The sequence below is a fragment of the Cyprinodon tularosa genome, unplaced genomic scaffold (genome assembly GCF_016077235.1).
Source record: "Cyprinodon tularosa strain WSP-4 unplaced genomic scaffold, ASM1607723v1 ctg929, whole genome shotgun sequence".
In the NCBI taxonomy this organism is placed as follows: Eukaryota; Metazoa; Chordata; class Actinopteri; order Cyprinodontiformes; family Cyprinodontidae; genus Cyprinodon; species Cyprinodon tularosa.
In genome coordinates, this window is record NW_024039706.1 from 145,854 (window position 1) to 160,057 (window position 14,204).

General features: G+C 44.7%; 1 protein-coding gene across 2 annotated transcripts in view; it reads right to left on the reverse strand.

Moving 5' to 3' along the window:
• Positions 1-10,282, reverse strand: part of hace1 (HECT domain and ankyrin repeat containing E3 ubiquitin protein ligase 1) — a 63,776-nt gene extending 53,494 nt beyond the window's left edge. The window contains exons 1-3 of one of the 2 annotated variants that reach the window (XM_038274748.1): positions 10,044-10,282; positions 2,166-2,220; positions 1,996-2,085 (exon numbers count right to left, since the gene is read on the reverse strand). In XM_038274748.1, coding sequence (XP_038130676.1) covers positions 1,996-2,085; positions 2,166-2,220; positions 10,044-10,134 — 236 coding nt within the window. In that variant the 5' untranslated portion in view covers positions 10,135-10,282. The remainder of the gene's footprint in view (positions 1-1,995; positions 2,086-2,165; positions 2,221-10,043) is intronic. The other variant, XM_038274749.1, reaches the window with a different exon arrangement.
• Between the last annotated feature and the right edge of the window lie 3,922 nt (positions 10,283-14,204).

Here is a 14,204-nt window from a genome sequence, read left to right on the forward strand (position 1 = left end):
TCCTCATTTTGGTCAATCTAATGTCATTTCCACACGAATACAGAAAAAAATAAAAGCTTCAAGCAAAAAAAATTCTGAAAATTATTTTACCAAGTTTATAAAACTCCTCTAATATAAGCATTTAAAAATATTTGCTTTAAAAAACAGAACAAATTTAAAAAAAACTCGGAACGTCAGTTATTGACAAACACTGTAAATAATTCACTGTAATGTTTATTGAAATATCAGAAACGGGTTTAGTAGTCAAGTCACGAATAATGAATAAAACTACATTTTATTCATTATTAGTGAGCAATGAATAATGATAATAATAGCTTTGCGTGGCGCCCTGTAACACTTTCTCTTCCCATCCAGGAAGCTTTTTCAATTCAAAATGTCAGAATTAGCGTTGATTTCCAGGTTTGGAATAATGAAAGAAGACATTTTGGGAAGGGGCGAAAATACTGGTTAGCTGATTGGCCTATGTTGGTGATAGACGGGCCAAATAAACCAATCAGATCAACGAAGCATATGACGTACTAACAGAGCGACGACGAAGAGGAGCCAATTGATAGATCAAACTCTTGCCGAAACCAGTCTGGAGAAGAGCAAAAACATGTTTTCCTCTGAGAAAAGCCTCCAGAGCAGTGTTTTGCTCTTCTTTCAGTGAAGAAATACTCTGTAATTCCCATAAAACTTGCTCGATAGCCACGCTAACGCTAGTTTCTTCGGCTGAAGCCGCCATGTTCTTTAGACTGAACTGTCGCGCTTCTCGTTGCGTCATATAGAAAAAAAGCTTATCGATAAAAAAAAAAGCATATTGATCGATATCGATAATTATTGAAAAGATTTGAAACCATATTTTATGTTCAGCTCTGCCTGGACTTTTTATAATATTGCTAAATGATTTAATTTTAATAAAAAACACAAACACAGACTTCCAATTAAATCTTTATTTAACCAATTTTTTTAACCATAACAGAATTGTTTTAAAGAAAAATAACTTAAGAGACCTGGGTTATGTTATTAAATACTGACAAAGAATAAAATAAAGTGACCAGAAAAGTGACCAAAATAAATATAATAAATAAATAAATGCCCCCCCACCGCCGCCCCCGTTTCCTGCTTTAACCTGAGTTATTACTTTGAAGTTTCTGGCCCCTCAGCATTTTTATCTCAATTGTTAGAACTACGTGGGAAACTGCCCAGAGCTGAAAATATATATATATATATATTTTCCGAAGATTCCTCGGAGGAGAGCCGCGTCGGGGCCTACACAGCTCGTACTCCTGCGGGCTAGATTTAGTCATCAATTCTCATCAAACTATCTGGGCTTGTTAATGTGATTACTTCATTTAATAGGGCAATTGTTAGCTTAATGTTAGTATGTGACGGTATGGCGAGGTGCTCTATAACCCGCAGATTCTACTTCCTCCTTCACCTCCTTCATGTTAATCAAGGAGAACTGATCCGCATCCACCGCTACTCCTCTGCACGTCACCGTCCATGTACGTCTTCTCTGTCCGTCACCGTTAAAATACGGAGCCAAGCTATTTTTTGCTCCGGTTTCGCCAGGTGCAATCACACCAAACAGAAAAAAGAACATTGAGGAGATCCTCAATGAGCAGAACATTGGGAAGATGAGGAGGCGTCCATGGCTCCAGCCTTATCAAAATATTACACTTCTTAGATCAATTACACCGTCTCATTCCATTCCCAAATCTTTGCCTCGTGCAGAATGAAGATCATAACCGTATATCTGGACAGAGGAACTGTCCTCATTAGAGAAACTACTTGGAAAACAGATCTGACAGGCAGGTAATGTTAGGGATATACAGACTCACACGTCATCAATAAGAACAATCCTAACAACAGCATGGAACGCAGCTCAGCCAATCATATCCAAGACTGGGAAACACGTCTTTAAAAAAAAGATAATGAATAATTGTCCATCGCTAACATCAAGATGCATTTTCTCCTTTCCACTGAAATGAAAACAGAGTGGCAGAGTCTTACTTGGCAGCGATGTGGAGTAAACTCCTCTGTACTCGTTCAAAGGCGTAGTTCACATCAAAGTTGGAGTTGAGGAGCAGCTCTGACACAGATCTTTCAGAGAAAGGAGAGAAATAAACATCAACTCTGTGTTGGGGAATCGTCTTCCGTGTGGCGTTCAGATGGACACTCACCGATGCTGGTCAGCCATGACCATTGGCACCAGGATGTAGACCGCGGTCTCATTGTCTGTGGGCATAAATAAAAGAGACAAACAGAACAATAAGCCAAAACAAGACAGAATAAAGCATTCAGTATGTTGGTTTGTTAAGAATAGCCTTTGTTTCTAGATGCTGGAGATCAGCCTGTTTTCCAGTGTAGTCCTGTTTCTCTGACTGTGACTAACTGGATGTGCTCTCTTCATCCTCTGACATGGGAGCTGGCTCGGAGCTCGTCTGCCTGGCTGTGTGTTTCCTGGACGGGGCCGCCTGTGGAGCTGATTGACAGTTGCCTTTTGTATCTATGCTTCTTTTTCTATGTCTGCTTCTGTCTCCTTGAACCCCAGTGGGCCTCAGCAGATGGCCGCTCACACTGAGCCTGGTTCTGCTGGAGGTTTCTTCCTGTTCAAAGGGAGTTTTTCCTCTCCACTGTCGCTACAAGCATGCTTAGTGTGAGGGATTGCTGAAGAGTCAATGAGTCGATGCAATCAGCTGGTTTTCCTTAGATAGAAAACTTTGAATCAATCTGACTGGATGATCTGGTTGAACTGTCTCTGGAAAGTGACCTGAGATGACGTGTTGTGAATTGGCGCTATAGAAATAAACTGAATTGAATAAAAAGTATCTCTGCTCAGAATAAAGTGCTACAGTGGAGGATTACTCCTCATTTTGCCAAATCCTGGAGGAAAAAGGCAACTGGAGCACAGACTGGGCTTTCTGGAAATATTACCAAATAAATATAAATATATTTTAAGTCCACCATGGATAAAGTTTAAAGGCTTCCTCAATTAATACCTCACTTTCCTAATTAATTTGTATTTGAATGACTTGGGAGAGTAAATTAGGTAGAGCTCACAGAAAGAACATCCTGAGTTTGAGTCCAAATCTGGAGCTTTATGTTACCTTTCCTTACATAGAAAGTATTCATGGATCAGTGCTTCTGAGTTAGTTTTTTTGTGTCTGCTTCTGTCTCTAAACTCCCTAAATGCCGTTTGTAAATGGCCACCCACACTCATCCTTAAGTTTTTACTCTCCACTGTTCCTGCATGCATGCTTGGTGTGAAGAATCTCTGTAACTTCAACGAAACAGTGAATGTCTACTGTCGCCCAAACTCACCAATGAGGAAAAGCTGGATGGAATCAACTGGTGTTTACTGGAAAGAAAACTTTTTACCAAACTGATGGATCATCTGATTGAACTGTTTCTGCAAAGGGTCTTCAGAGGACATGCTGTGAACTGCTGCTACAGAAATAAACTGAACTGAGTTACATATTCTCCCTCTGAATGAGTGGGTTTTATGTGGGTACTGCAGTTTTCTTCCACATTCCAGAGACATGGATGTTAGGATATCTGGTCTCTCTAAAGGTGAGTGCATCTTAGTGAAGGACAGAGCACACCAGCTCTCACCTCTCCTTTTCACACTCTATCCATGCTGAGGTAGCAGCATTGGTTTATTAATGCTGGATAATGCTGTTTTGGAATAATCATGTGAACATATGCACATGGAGGGAGGGATTTACAATAAGGCAATACTAGGCAGTTGCCCAGTGCCCCAATTTCCTGGGGGACCAATAAAACTTGGTTTACATGTATGGCTAATAAAACTATTCCTTATTTGGGCAAAAATCCTCTCACCAAAATGCCATCAGAACGCTTCTAATATTAAGTGTGTGACCCCTGTAGCACTTTCACAAAAAAGCTCCTAGCGCCAAATCTAGAGACTTTTTACTGCTACTGGAGACTTTGGAGACAACATCTAAAAGCAGCGAACTCTGCTCTCCAGAGCCAGTAGATTGGTAACCCCGCCTCCTGCTCTCCTCTATCTTGTCTGCTGTCATGATTCATGCAGCTATTATTTCATCCAAATGAAAAATGGAGAACAGATAAGCAGATCATGGCTTGTCTACAGTGAAAAGAAGGACTGGGTTATTTACTTTGGCCTTTTTGGAAACACAGGAAGGAGCAATCAGCTAAGTGAGCTTAGTGCTTGGAAAAAATCTTTCATTCCTTTAGAGACAGCATGAAAAGTCAGCTGAGTACAAAACATAGAGAGGAAAACAAGAAGAAAAGGGACAAGAAGAGAGGGACACAACCTAGAACAGATAATGGATGTCTATTCTATTAACATTTCTACATCTGTAGGATCTGTTTGATGTGTTGTCCTCTCAGTTCAGAGGGCCCCCTGCCTGTCTTTGCCTAGGGCCCCACATTTCCTACATCCTCCCCTGTAGCACTCAAAGGTTTCCCTTTAGGTTTTACTGCTGTAGTCGATCAGCTCATAATCCAGGTAATCTGTTCATCTGATCAGAATATAAACAAAGAAAGAAGCAGCAGTTCCGCTGGTTTCTACAGGTGGAGACTAAACCTCAGCTCAGTCCAGCAGTCTAAAGCTCAGCTCAGTCCAGCAGTCTAAAGCTCAGCTCAGTCCAGCAGTCTAAAGCTCAGCTCAGTCCAGCAGTCTAAAGCTCAGCTCAGTCCAGCAGTCTAAAGCTCAGCTCAGTCCAGCAGTCTAAAGCTCAGCTCAGTCTAAAGCTCAGCTCAGCCCAGCAGTCTAAAGCTCAGCTCAGTCTAAAGCTCAGCTCAGCCCAGCAGTCTAAAGCTCAGCTCAGTCCAGCAGTCTAAAGCTCAGCTCAGTCCAGCAGTCTAAAGCTCAGCTCAGTCTAAAGCTCAGCTCAGTCCAGCAGTCTAAAGCTCAGCTCAGCCCAGCAGTCTAAAGCTCAGCTCAGCCCAGCAGTCTAAAGCTCAGCTCAGCCCAGCAGTCTAAAGCTCAGCTCAGTCCAGCAGTCTAAAGCTCAGCTCAGCCCAGCAGTCTAAAGCTCAGCTCAGCCCAGCAGTCTAAAGCTCAGCTCAGTCCAGCAGTCTAAAGCTCAGCTCAGTCCAGCAGTCTAAAGCTCAGCTCAGTCCAGCAGTCTAAAGCTCAGCTCAGTCCAGCAGTCTAAAGCTCAGCTCAGTCTAAAGCTCAGCTCAGCCCAGCAGTCTAAAGCTCAGCTCAGTCCAGCAGTCTAAAGCTCAGCTCAGTCCAGCAGTCTAAAGCTCAGCTCAGTCTAAAGCTCAGCTCAGTCCAGCAGTCTAAAGCTCAGCTCAGCCCAGCAGTCTAAAGCTCAGCTCAGCCCAGCAGTCTAAAGCTCAGCTCAGCCCAGCAGTCTAAAGCTCAGCTCAGTCCAGCAGTCTAAAGCTCAGCTCAGCCCAGCAGTCTAAAGCTCAGCTCAGCCCAGCAGTCTAAAGCTCAGCTCAGTCCAGCAGTCTAAAGCTCAGCTCAGTCCAGCAGTCTAAAGCTCAGCTCAGTCCAGCAGTCTAAAGCTCAGCTCAGCCCAGCAGTCTAAAGCTCAGCTCAGTCCAGCAGTCTAAAGCTCAGCTCAGTCCAGCAGTCTAAAGCTCAGCTCAGTAGTCTAAAGCTCAGCTCAGCCCAGCAGTCTAAAGCTCAGCTCAGTCCAGCAGTCTAAAGCTCAGCTCAGTCTAAAGCTCAGCTCAGTCCAGCAGTCTAAAGCTCAGCTCAGCCCAGAAGTCTAAAGCTCAGCTCAGCCCAGCAGTCTAAAGCTCAGCTCAGCCCAGCAGTCTAAAGCTCAGCTCAGCCCAGCAGTCTAAAGCTCAGCTCAGCCCAGCAGTCTAAAGCTCAGCTCAGCCCAGCAGTCTAAAGCTCAGCTCAGCCCAGCAGTCTAAAGCTCAGCTCAGTCCAGCAGTCTAAAGCTCAGCTCAGTCCAGCAGTCTAAAGCTCAGCTCAGTCCAGCAGTCTAAAGCTCAGCTCAGTCCAGCAGTCTAAAGCTCAGCTCAGTCTAAAGCTCAGCTCAGCCCAGCAGTCTAAAGCTCAGCTCAGTCCAGCAGTCTAAAGCTCAGCTCAGTCCAGCAGTCTAAAGCTCAGCTCAGTCTAAAGCTCAGCTCAGTCCAGCAGTCTAAAGCTCAGCTCAGTCTAAAGCTCAGCTCAGTCCAGCAGTCTAAAGCTCAGCTCAGCCCAGCAGTCTAAAGCTCAGCTCAGCCCAGCAGTCTAAAGCTCAGCTCAGCCCAGCAGTCTAAAGCTCAGCTCAGTCCAGCAGTCTAAAGCTCAGCTCAGCCCAGCAGTCTAAAGCTCAGCTCAGTCCAGCAGTCTAAAGCTCAGCTCAGTCCAGCAGTCTAAAGCTCAGCTCAGTCCAGCAGACTAAAGCTCAGCTCAGTCTAAAGCTCAGCTCAGTCCAGCAGACTAAAGCTCAGCTCAGTCTAAAGCTCAGCTCAGCCCAGCAGTCTAAAGCTCAGCTCAGTCCAGCAGTCTAAAGCTCAGCTCAGTCCAGCAGACTAAAGCTCAGCTCAGTCCAGCAGTCTAAAGCTCAGCTCAGTCCAGCAGTCTAAAGCTCAGCTCAGTCCAGCAGACTAAAGCTCAGCTCAGTCCAGCAGTCTAAAGCTCAGCTCAGTCCAGCAGTCTAAAGCTCAGCTCAGCCCAGCAGTCTAAAGCTCAGCTCAGTCCAGCAGTCTAAAGCTCAGCTCAGTCCAGCAGTCTAAAGCTCAGCTCAGTCCAGCAGTCTAAAGCTCAGCTCAGCCCAGCAGTCTAAAGCTCAGCTCAGTCCAGCAGTCTAAAGCTCAGCTCAGTCCAGCAGTCTAAAGCTCAGCTCAGTAGTCTAAAGCTCAGCTCAGCCCAGCAGTCTAAAGCTCAGCTCAGTCCAGCAGTCTAAAGCTCAGCTCAGTCTAAAGCTCAGCTCAGTCCAGCAGTCTAAAGCTCAGCTCAGCCCAGAAGTCTAAAGCTCAGCTCAGCCCAGCAGTCTAAAGCTCAGCTCAGCCCAGCAGTCTAAAGCTCAGCTCAGCCCAGCAGTCTAAAGCTCAGCTCAGCCCAGCAGTCTAAAGCTCAGCTCAGTCCAGCAGTCTAAAGCTCAGCTCAGCCCAGCAGTCTAAAGCTCAGCTCAGCCCAGCAGTCTAAAGCTCAGCTCAGCCCAGCAGTCTAAAGCTCAGCTCAGCCCAGCAGTCTAAAGCTCAGCTCAGCCCAGCAGTCTAAAGCTCAGCTCAGTCCAGCAGTCTAAAGCTCAGCTCAGTCCAGCAGTCTAAAGCTCAGCTCAGTCCAGCAGTCTAAAGCTCAGCTCAGTCCAGCAGTCTAAAGCTCAGCTCAGTCCAGCAGTCTAAAGCTCAGCTCAGTCTAAAGCTCAGCTCAGCCCAGCAGTCTAAAGCTCAGCTCAGTCCAGCAGTCTAAAGCTCAGCTCAGTCTAAAGCTCAGCTCAGTCCAGCAGTCTAAAGCTCAGCTCAGTCTAAAGCTCAGCTCAGTCCAGCAGTCTAAAGCTCAGCTCAGCCCAGCAGTCTAAAGCTCAGCTCAGCCCAGCAGTCTAAAGCTCAGCTCAGCCCAGCAGTCTAAAGCTCAGCTCAGTCCAGCAGTCTAAAGCTCAGCTCAGCCCAGCAGTCTAAAGCTCAGCTCAGCCCAGCAGTCTAAAGCTCAGCTCAGTCCAGCAGTCTAAAGCTCAGCTCAGTCCAGCAGTCTAAAGCTCAGCTCAGTCCAGCAGACTAAAGCTCAGCTCAGTCTAAAGCTCAGCTCAGTCCAGCAGACTAAAGCTCAGCTCAGTCTAAAGCTCAGCTCAGCCCAGCAGTCTAAAGCTCAGCTCAGTCCAGCAGTCTAAAGCTCAGCTCAGTCCAGCAGACTAAAGCTCAGCTCAGTCCAGCAGTCTAAAGCTCAGCTCAGTCCAGCAGTCTAAAGCTCAGCTCAGTCCAGCAGACTAAAGCTCAGCTCAGTCCAGCAGTCTAAAGCTCAGCTCAGTCCAGCAGTCTAAAGCTCAGCTCAGCCCAGCAGTCTAAAGCTCAGCTCAGTCCAGCAGTCTAAAGCTCAGCTCAGCCCAGCAGTCTAAAGCTCAGCTCAGTCCAGCAGACTAAAGCTCAGCTCAGTCCAGCAGTCTAAAGCTCAGCTCAGTCCAGCAGTCTAAAGCTCAGCTCAGTCCAGCAGACTAAAGCTCAGCTCAGTCCAGCAGACTAAAGCTCAGCTCAGTCTAAAGCTCAGCTCAGTCCAGCAGACTAAAGCTCAGCTCAGTCTAAAGCTCAGCTCAGCCCAGCAGTCTAAAGCTCAGCTCAGTCCAGCAGTCTAAAGCTCAGCTCAGTCCAGCAGACTAAAGCTCAGCTCAGTCCAGCAGTCTAAAGCTCAGCTCAGTCCAGCAGTCTAAAGCTCAGCTCAGTCCAGCAGACTAAAGCTCAGCTCAGTCCAGCAGTCTAAAGCTCAGCTCAGTCCAGCAGTCTAAAGCTCAGCTCAGCCCAGCAGTCTAAAGCTCAGCTCAGTCCAGCAGTCTAAAGCTCAGCTCAGTCCAGCAGTCTAAAGCTCAGCTCAGTCCAGCAGTCTAAAGCTCAGCTCAGCCCAGCAGTCTAAAGCTCAGCTCAGTCCAGCAGTCTAAAGCTCAGCTCAGTCCAGCAGTCTAAAGCTCAGCTCAGTAGTCTAAAGCTCAGCTCAGCCCAGCAGTCTAAAGCTCAGCTCAGTCCAGCAGTCTAAAGCTCAGCTCAGTCTAAAGCTCAGCTCAGTCCAGCAGTCTAAAGCTCAGCTCAGCCCAGAAGTCTAAAGCTCAGCTCAGCCCAGCAGTCTAAAGCTCAGCTCAGCCCAGCAGTCTAAAGCTCAGCTCAGCCCAGCAGTCTAAAGCTCAGCTCAGTCCAGCAGTCTAAAGCTCAGCTCAGCCCAGCAGTCTAAAGCTCAGCTCAGCCCAGCAGTCTAAAGCTCAGCTCAGCCCAGCAGTCTAAAGCTCAGCTCAGTCCAGCAGTCTAAAGCTCAGCTCAGTCCAGCAGTCTAAAGCTCAGCTCAGTCCAGCAGTCTAAAGCTCAGCTCAGTCCAGCAGTCTAAAGCTCAGCTCAGTCCAGCAGTCTAAAGCTCAGCTCAGTCTAAAGCTCAGCTCAGCCCAGCAGTCTAAAGCTCAGCTCAGTCCAGCAGTCTAAAGCTCAGCTCAGTCCAGCAGTCTAAAGCTCAGCTCAGTCTAAAGCTCAGCTCAGTCCAGCAGTCTAAAGCTCAGCTCAGTCTAAAGCTCAGCTCAGTCCAGCAGTCTAAAGCTCAGCTCAGCCCAGCAGTCTAAAGCTCAGCTCAGCCCAGCAGTCTAAAGCTCAGCTCAGCCCAGCAGTCTAAAGCTCAGCTCAGTCCAGCAGTCTAAAGCTCAGCTCAGCCCAGCAGTCTAAAGCTCAGCTCAGCCCAGCAGTCTAAAGCTCAGCTCAGTCCAGCAGTCTAAAGCTCAGCTCAGTCCAGCAGTCTAAAGCTCAGCTCAGTCCAGCAGACTAAAGCTCAGCTCAGTCTAAAGCTCAGCTCAGTCCAGCAGACTAAAGCTCAGCTCAGTCTAAAGCTCAGCTCAGCCCAGCAGTCTAAAGCTCAGCTCAGTCCAGCAGTCTAAAGCTCAGCTCAGTCCAGCAGACTAAAGCTCAGCTCAGTCCAGCAGTCTAAAGCTCAGCTCAGTCCAGCAGTCTAAAGCTCAGCTCAGTCCAGCAGACTAAAGCTCAGCTCAGTCCAGCAGTCTAAAGCTCAGCTCAGTCCAGCAGTCTAAAGCTCAGCTCAGCCCAGCAGTCTAAAGCTCAGCTCAGTCCAGCAGTCTAAAGCTCAGCTCAGTCCAGCAGACTAAAGCTCAGCTCAGTCCAGCAGTCTAAAGCTTAGCTCAGTCCAGCAGTCTAAAGCTCAGCTCAGTCCAGCAGTCTAAAGCTCAGCTCAGCCCAGCAGTCTAAAGCTCAGCTCAGTCCAGCAGACTAAAGCTCAGCTCAGTCCAGCAGTCTAAAGCTCAGCTCAGTTCCTAGAACTGATCTGTTTGGGTTTAAAGCTCAGTTCCACTTAGAGCAGATCTATAGAGCTGAACCTAGACCAGACATTACTCAGGCTAGATGCCTGTGGCTCGGCGCAGCAAAGCTTAGAAAACATGTGATAGAAAATAAAACTGAAAATAATGAGAACATGTTACCCTGTGGAAGTTCTACGGTCCTGGCCCGGCGCAGGGAGCGGGTCAGCCGGCTGAGCTGTACATTTAGCTGCTCCATGGCCCGCTCCATCATAGGAGAGCAGCGGACTTATTGGTTCCTAACAGGCCGCTGGAGTTCCTGGATCATCTCCTCTGAAGCCCAAACCATTTCTAACACTGACTGGACGTTTAAATGGCTCCCTGAGCCTGGCGCGGCTGTCCAGCTTCTCCTGCTTCCTGTTATGATGACGTATGTGTGACGTGATTTTAAAGAGCACGGCGCGCAAAGGGAAACGCCTCAGATACAACATGAACAAAACAAATGAAACCGCTTTATCATTTATTGAACACATTTAACTTTATTTATATTTCATCTAACGATACTTTAAAGGGTCTCAGATATATCAAATAATAAAGATAAATTAGTTATCTACCCCCATAGGCATCGCAAACTTAGACCCTGTGGTATTTTTCCTGAAGTCAGGCCCGCCTCCAAATGCCATTAGCATTCTTCTGGTGTTCCTGCCATCTTTGCATGACCATTGCATCAACATTTAGAGTGCATTTTAATTTAATGGATACAACAGGAATAAAGAAAATCCCAATGTCTTTGTACAAAGTAAAAGAAAATAACTTTATTTAATCACAGTTGTACGGAGGAGGATTGGGGCCACTGAAAAAAGAAAGTTAACTGATTTTTAAATTTTATTTCAGTTTAACATGGGAAAAAAAGTCAGAATTCTGTTGTAGTTTTTTTTCTCAGAATTCTGACTTTAATCTCAGAATTGTGGATCTTAATGTAGATGGGCACCATGAAGGAAGATGTGGGAGCGCTCAGCTTCACTGACAAAGATGTGATTTATTTGAGAGGGCCAGTGACACATTGGTGAAACATGACGGAATTAGGCAACGTTTTACGTGCCCAAGGGGTCGCCTCATTCATAGAGGAGCAGAAAACAAGAGAGCTAGTCTCTAAAACAGACATGGATATGGCTTGATGCTAACATGTTTGTTATCTGTCAAAATCCTGAGATAAAAGTCAGAATTCTGAGATTAAAGTCAGAATTCTGACTTTTTTTCCCATGTTAAACTGAAATAAAATTTAAAAATCAGTTCACTTTTTTTTTTTTCAGTGGCCCTAATCCTCCTCCGTAGAGTTAATTTCTACACTATGAATTTTTAACTTAATAATAAAATGAAATTTTCTGTTTTACGGGTATTTCTTTAAATATTTAATATACAAATATATGCAAACAAAACAAATTGTATACATTTTTACTAGTAGAGAATTTTCTTAGCTTTTAAATGTTATTATTGCCAATTTTGTAAGTCTTTTTTTACAGTTATAGAAATGAATATGAAGGCTTTTCATTATCTAAACGGTTATAACTTGAGGGCCTTTGGGGCAGGCATAAGCATTGTCTGAGAACAAAATGATTATTGTGATTATTGGGTTTGTTTGAAATCGTCCGGTCTGCTATGAAAATCAGAAATTGTTATTTTTTTCAGGAGGTTTAGTCAGGCATACACGATGAAGTTGCTTGAAGTGGCTTGGGCTTTTCAAAATAAAAGCTCCATGTTTAGCATGTTTAACCGTCTGGTTTAAAAAAAACATCTTGTGCTTTCCAGCGAATATGAAAGTATGAGAATAATTTTGTTGTTTTTATTATTATTTTAGTTTTCTCTAGATGTTTCTAGATCATTTGTATCTAAGTTGCTGTCATATTTCTAAGAAACACACTGTTTCCAGTTAATAATCACTTTTGGTTGATAGTAAAACACCCCTAATTGCTGTTCACCTAAAGTCATCAAGGTCTGATATGGAATTTTAAATTGAAGCATCATCAAGACAAAATTGGTGTCCTTTATCTTAGTTGCTGTCAATGTTGCCACTAAACTGTGCTTCCAGTCAGTTGATTTGCTTGATTTCAGAGGCTGCATCCTCAAAGGATCTGGTCTACCTGCACTGGTCCTGTAAGGTCTGTGAAAAAAATGAGGATAGAAGAGTTTTGGCTCAGGATTCAAACAGGTCCAGCCTTCTCCTGCTTTCACCGCTGGTACGGTCTGCCGCCTGGAAACCATGACAGTTGACACACAAAGCAGGAAAACAATGGATACCGAGCTTCTCACTGCTGTTCTGGGTGCTAATAACATTTCTGAGGAGCTTCAGCAGCAGTGCATCATCTCAGATTAATCATTTTCAGATTTATAGTCCCCCCACTGATATTGGAATCTCAACTTAAATGTCAGCCAGACCCATTAACACAGGAACAAAGAAAACCTTTCAATAAATCAAACATTACCGCCACATATCTGACTCAATAACTATTTAAAACAATTATTTTCATTCATTTCAGACAGAACTATTCACATACTTGTATTATAATAAACTGAACTTACATCGTCTATTGTTGTTTTTTCTTTAGAGGTAGATATTATTCTTTTTATATTAATAGCCAACATTCTCTATCTGGTCTGGTTTATGGAATGGAAATGTTCATTTACTGTCTGAAAAGTTGTACTAAATGAAATGTCGTCAATAAAAGTTGTCTAGGTCTAAGTTGAAATGCTGCACAGTTTTGATAGGTGGGGCTTTGCTTTATAGCCCCGACAGTGTTTTGTTTTTTCCTAATCTGCACAGATCTGCCCATCCTGCCTATAATCCGAGCCTCTCTATATGCAGTCAGTGTGACAAAGAAAAACATCAGATCAGAGGTTCAAAGGTTGTACGCAGTGGGTGTGTTCAGGCCTTAATGCTCACTGAGCCTGACTGTGAACAATCTGTTCTGTGTTAAAGTCTGCTTATGTTTCTTTTCTTTTTGTCTGGCTGTCATGGTTCTGCCCTCCGCTTGGGTTTACTTTAAAGTGTTTTTGTGTTCTGTGTCTTTATAGTTTATTTCTACCAGTGCTGAGTTCTTTATTTACCCTCTGTGCTTGTTTTCCTTTCCCCTTGAATTCCCTCTTGTTGGTTCTGGCCACACCTGCTCCCTATCTGCTAATTAGCCTGTCTTGGTTCAGTCTCCCAATATATACACCACCTCTGCAGTCACTCAGCGCTGGTTTGTTGCTTTGTTTCTTCCTTGTCTCTGGTTCCCCATATGAGTTTTCCGCAACGTTTTGGTTTTTGGTTCTTTATATTTAAGTTTCAAATTTACCTTAGTTGCCTCATTAATATTGCAAGACTCACCTCTGCCTCCTGGTCTCTGCATTTGGGCCCTCAAGAACCTCCACTCAGCCCTTGACATAGTGTTGTTGAAAAATTTAGATTTCTCTTCTATTATATACAGTGGGGCAAAAAAGTATTTAGTCAGCCACCAATAGTGCAAGTTCTCCTACTTAAAAAGATGAGAGAGGCCGGTAATTTTCATCATAGATATACCTCAACTATGAGAGACAAAATGAGAAGAAAAAAATCCAGAAAATCACATTGTCTGATTTTTAAAGAATTTATTTGCAAAATATGGTGGAAAATAAGTATTTGGTCAGTTACAAACAAGCAGGATTTCTGGCTCTCACAGACCTGTAACTTCTTCTGTAAGAGGCTCCTCTGTCCTCCACTCGTTACCTTCATTAATGGCACCTGTTTGAACCCGTTATCGGTATAAAAGACACCTGTCCACAACCTCAAACAGTCACACTCTAAACTCCACCATGGCCAAAACTAGAGAGCTGTCAAAGGACACCCGGAACTAAATGATAGACCTGCACCAGGCTGGGAAGTCTGAATCTGCAATAGGTAAACAGCTTGGTGTGAAGAAATCAACTGTGGGATCAATTATTAAAAATGGAAAACACACAAGAGCACTGATAATCTTCCTCGATCTGGGGCTCCACGCAAGATCTCACCCCGTGGGGTCAAAATGATCACAAGAACGGTGAGTAAAAATCCCAGAAGCACACGGGGGGACCTAGTGAATGACCTGCAGAGAGCTGGGACCAAAGTAACAAAGGCTACCATCAGTAACACACTACGCCGCCAGGGACTCAAATCCTGCAGTGCCAGACGTGTCCCCCTGCTTAAGCCAGTACATGTCAAGGCCCGTCTCAAGTTTGCTAGAGAGCATTTGGATGATCCAGACGATGACTGGGAGAATAGAATATGGTCAGATGAAACCAAAATAGAACTTTTTGGTAAAAACTCTACTCGTCGTGTTTGGAGGAGAG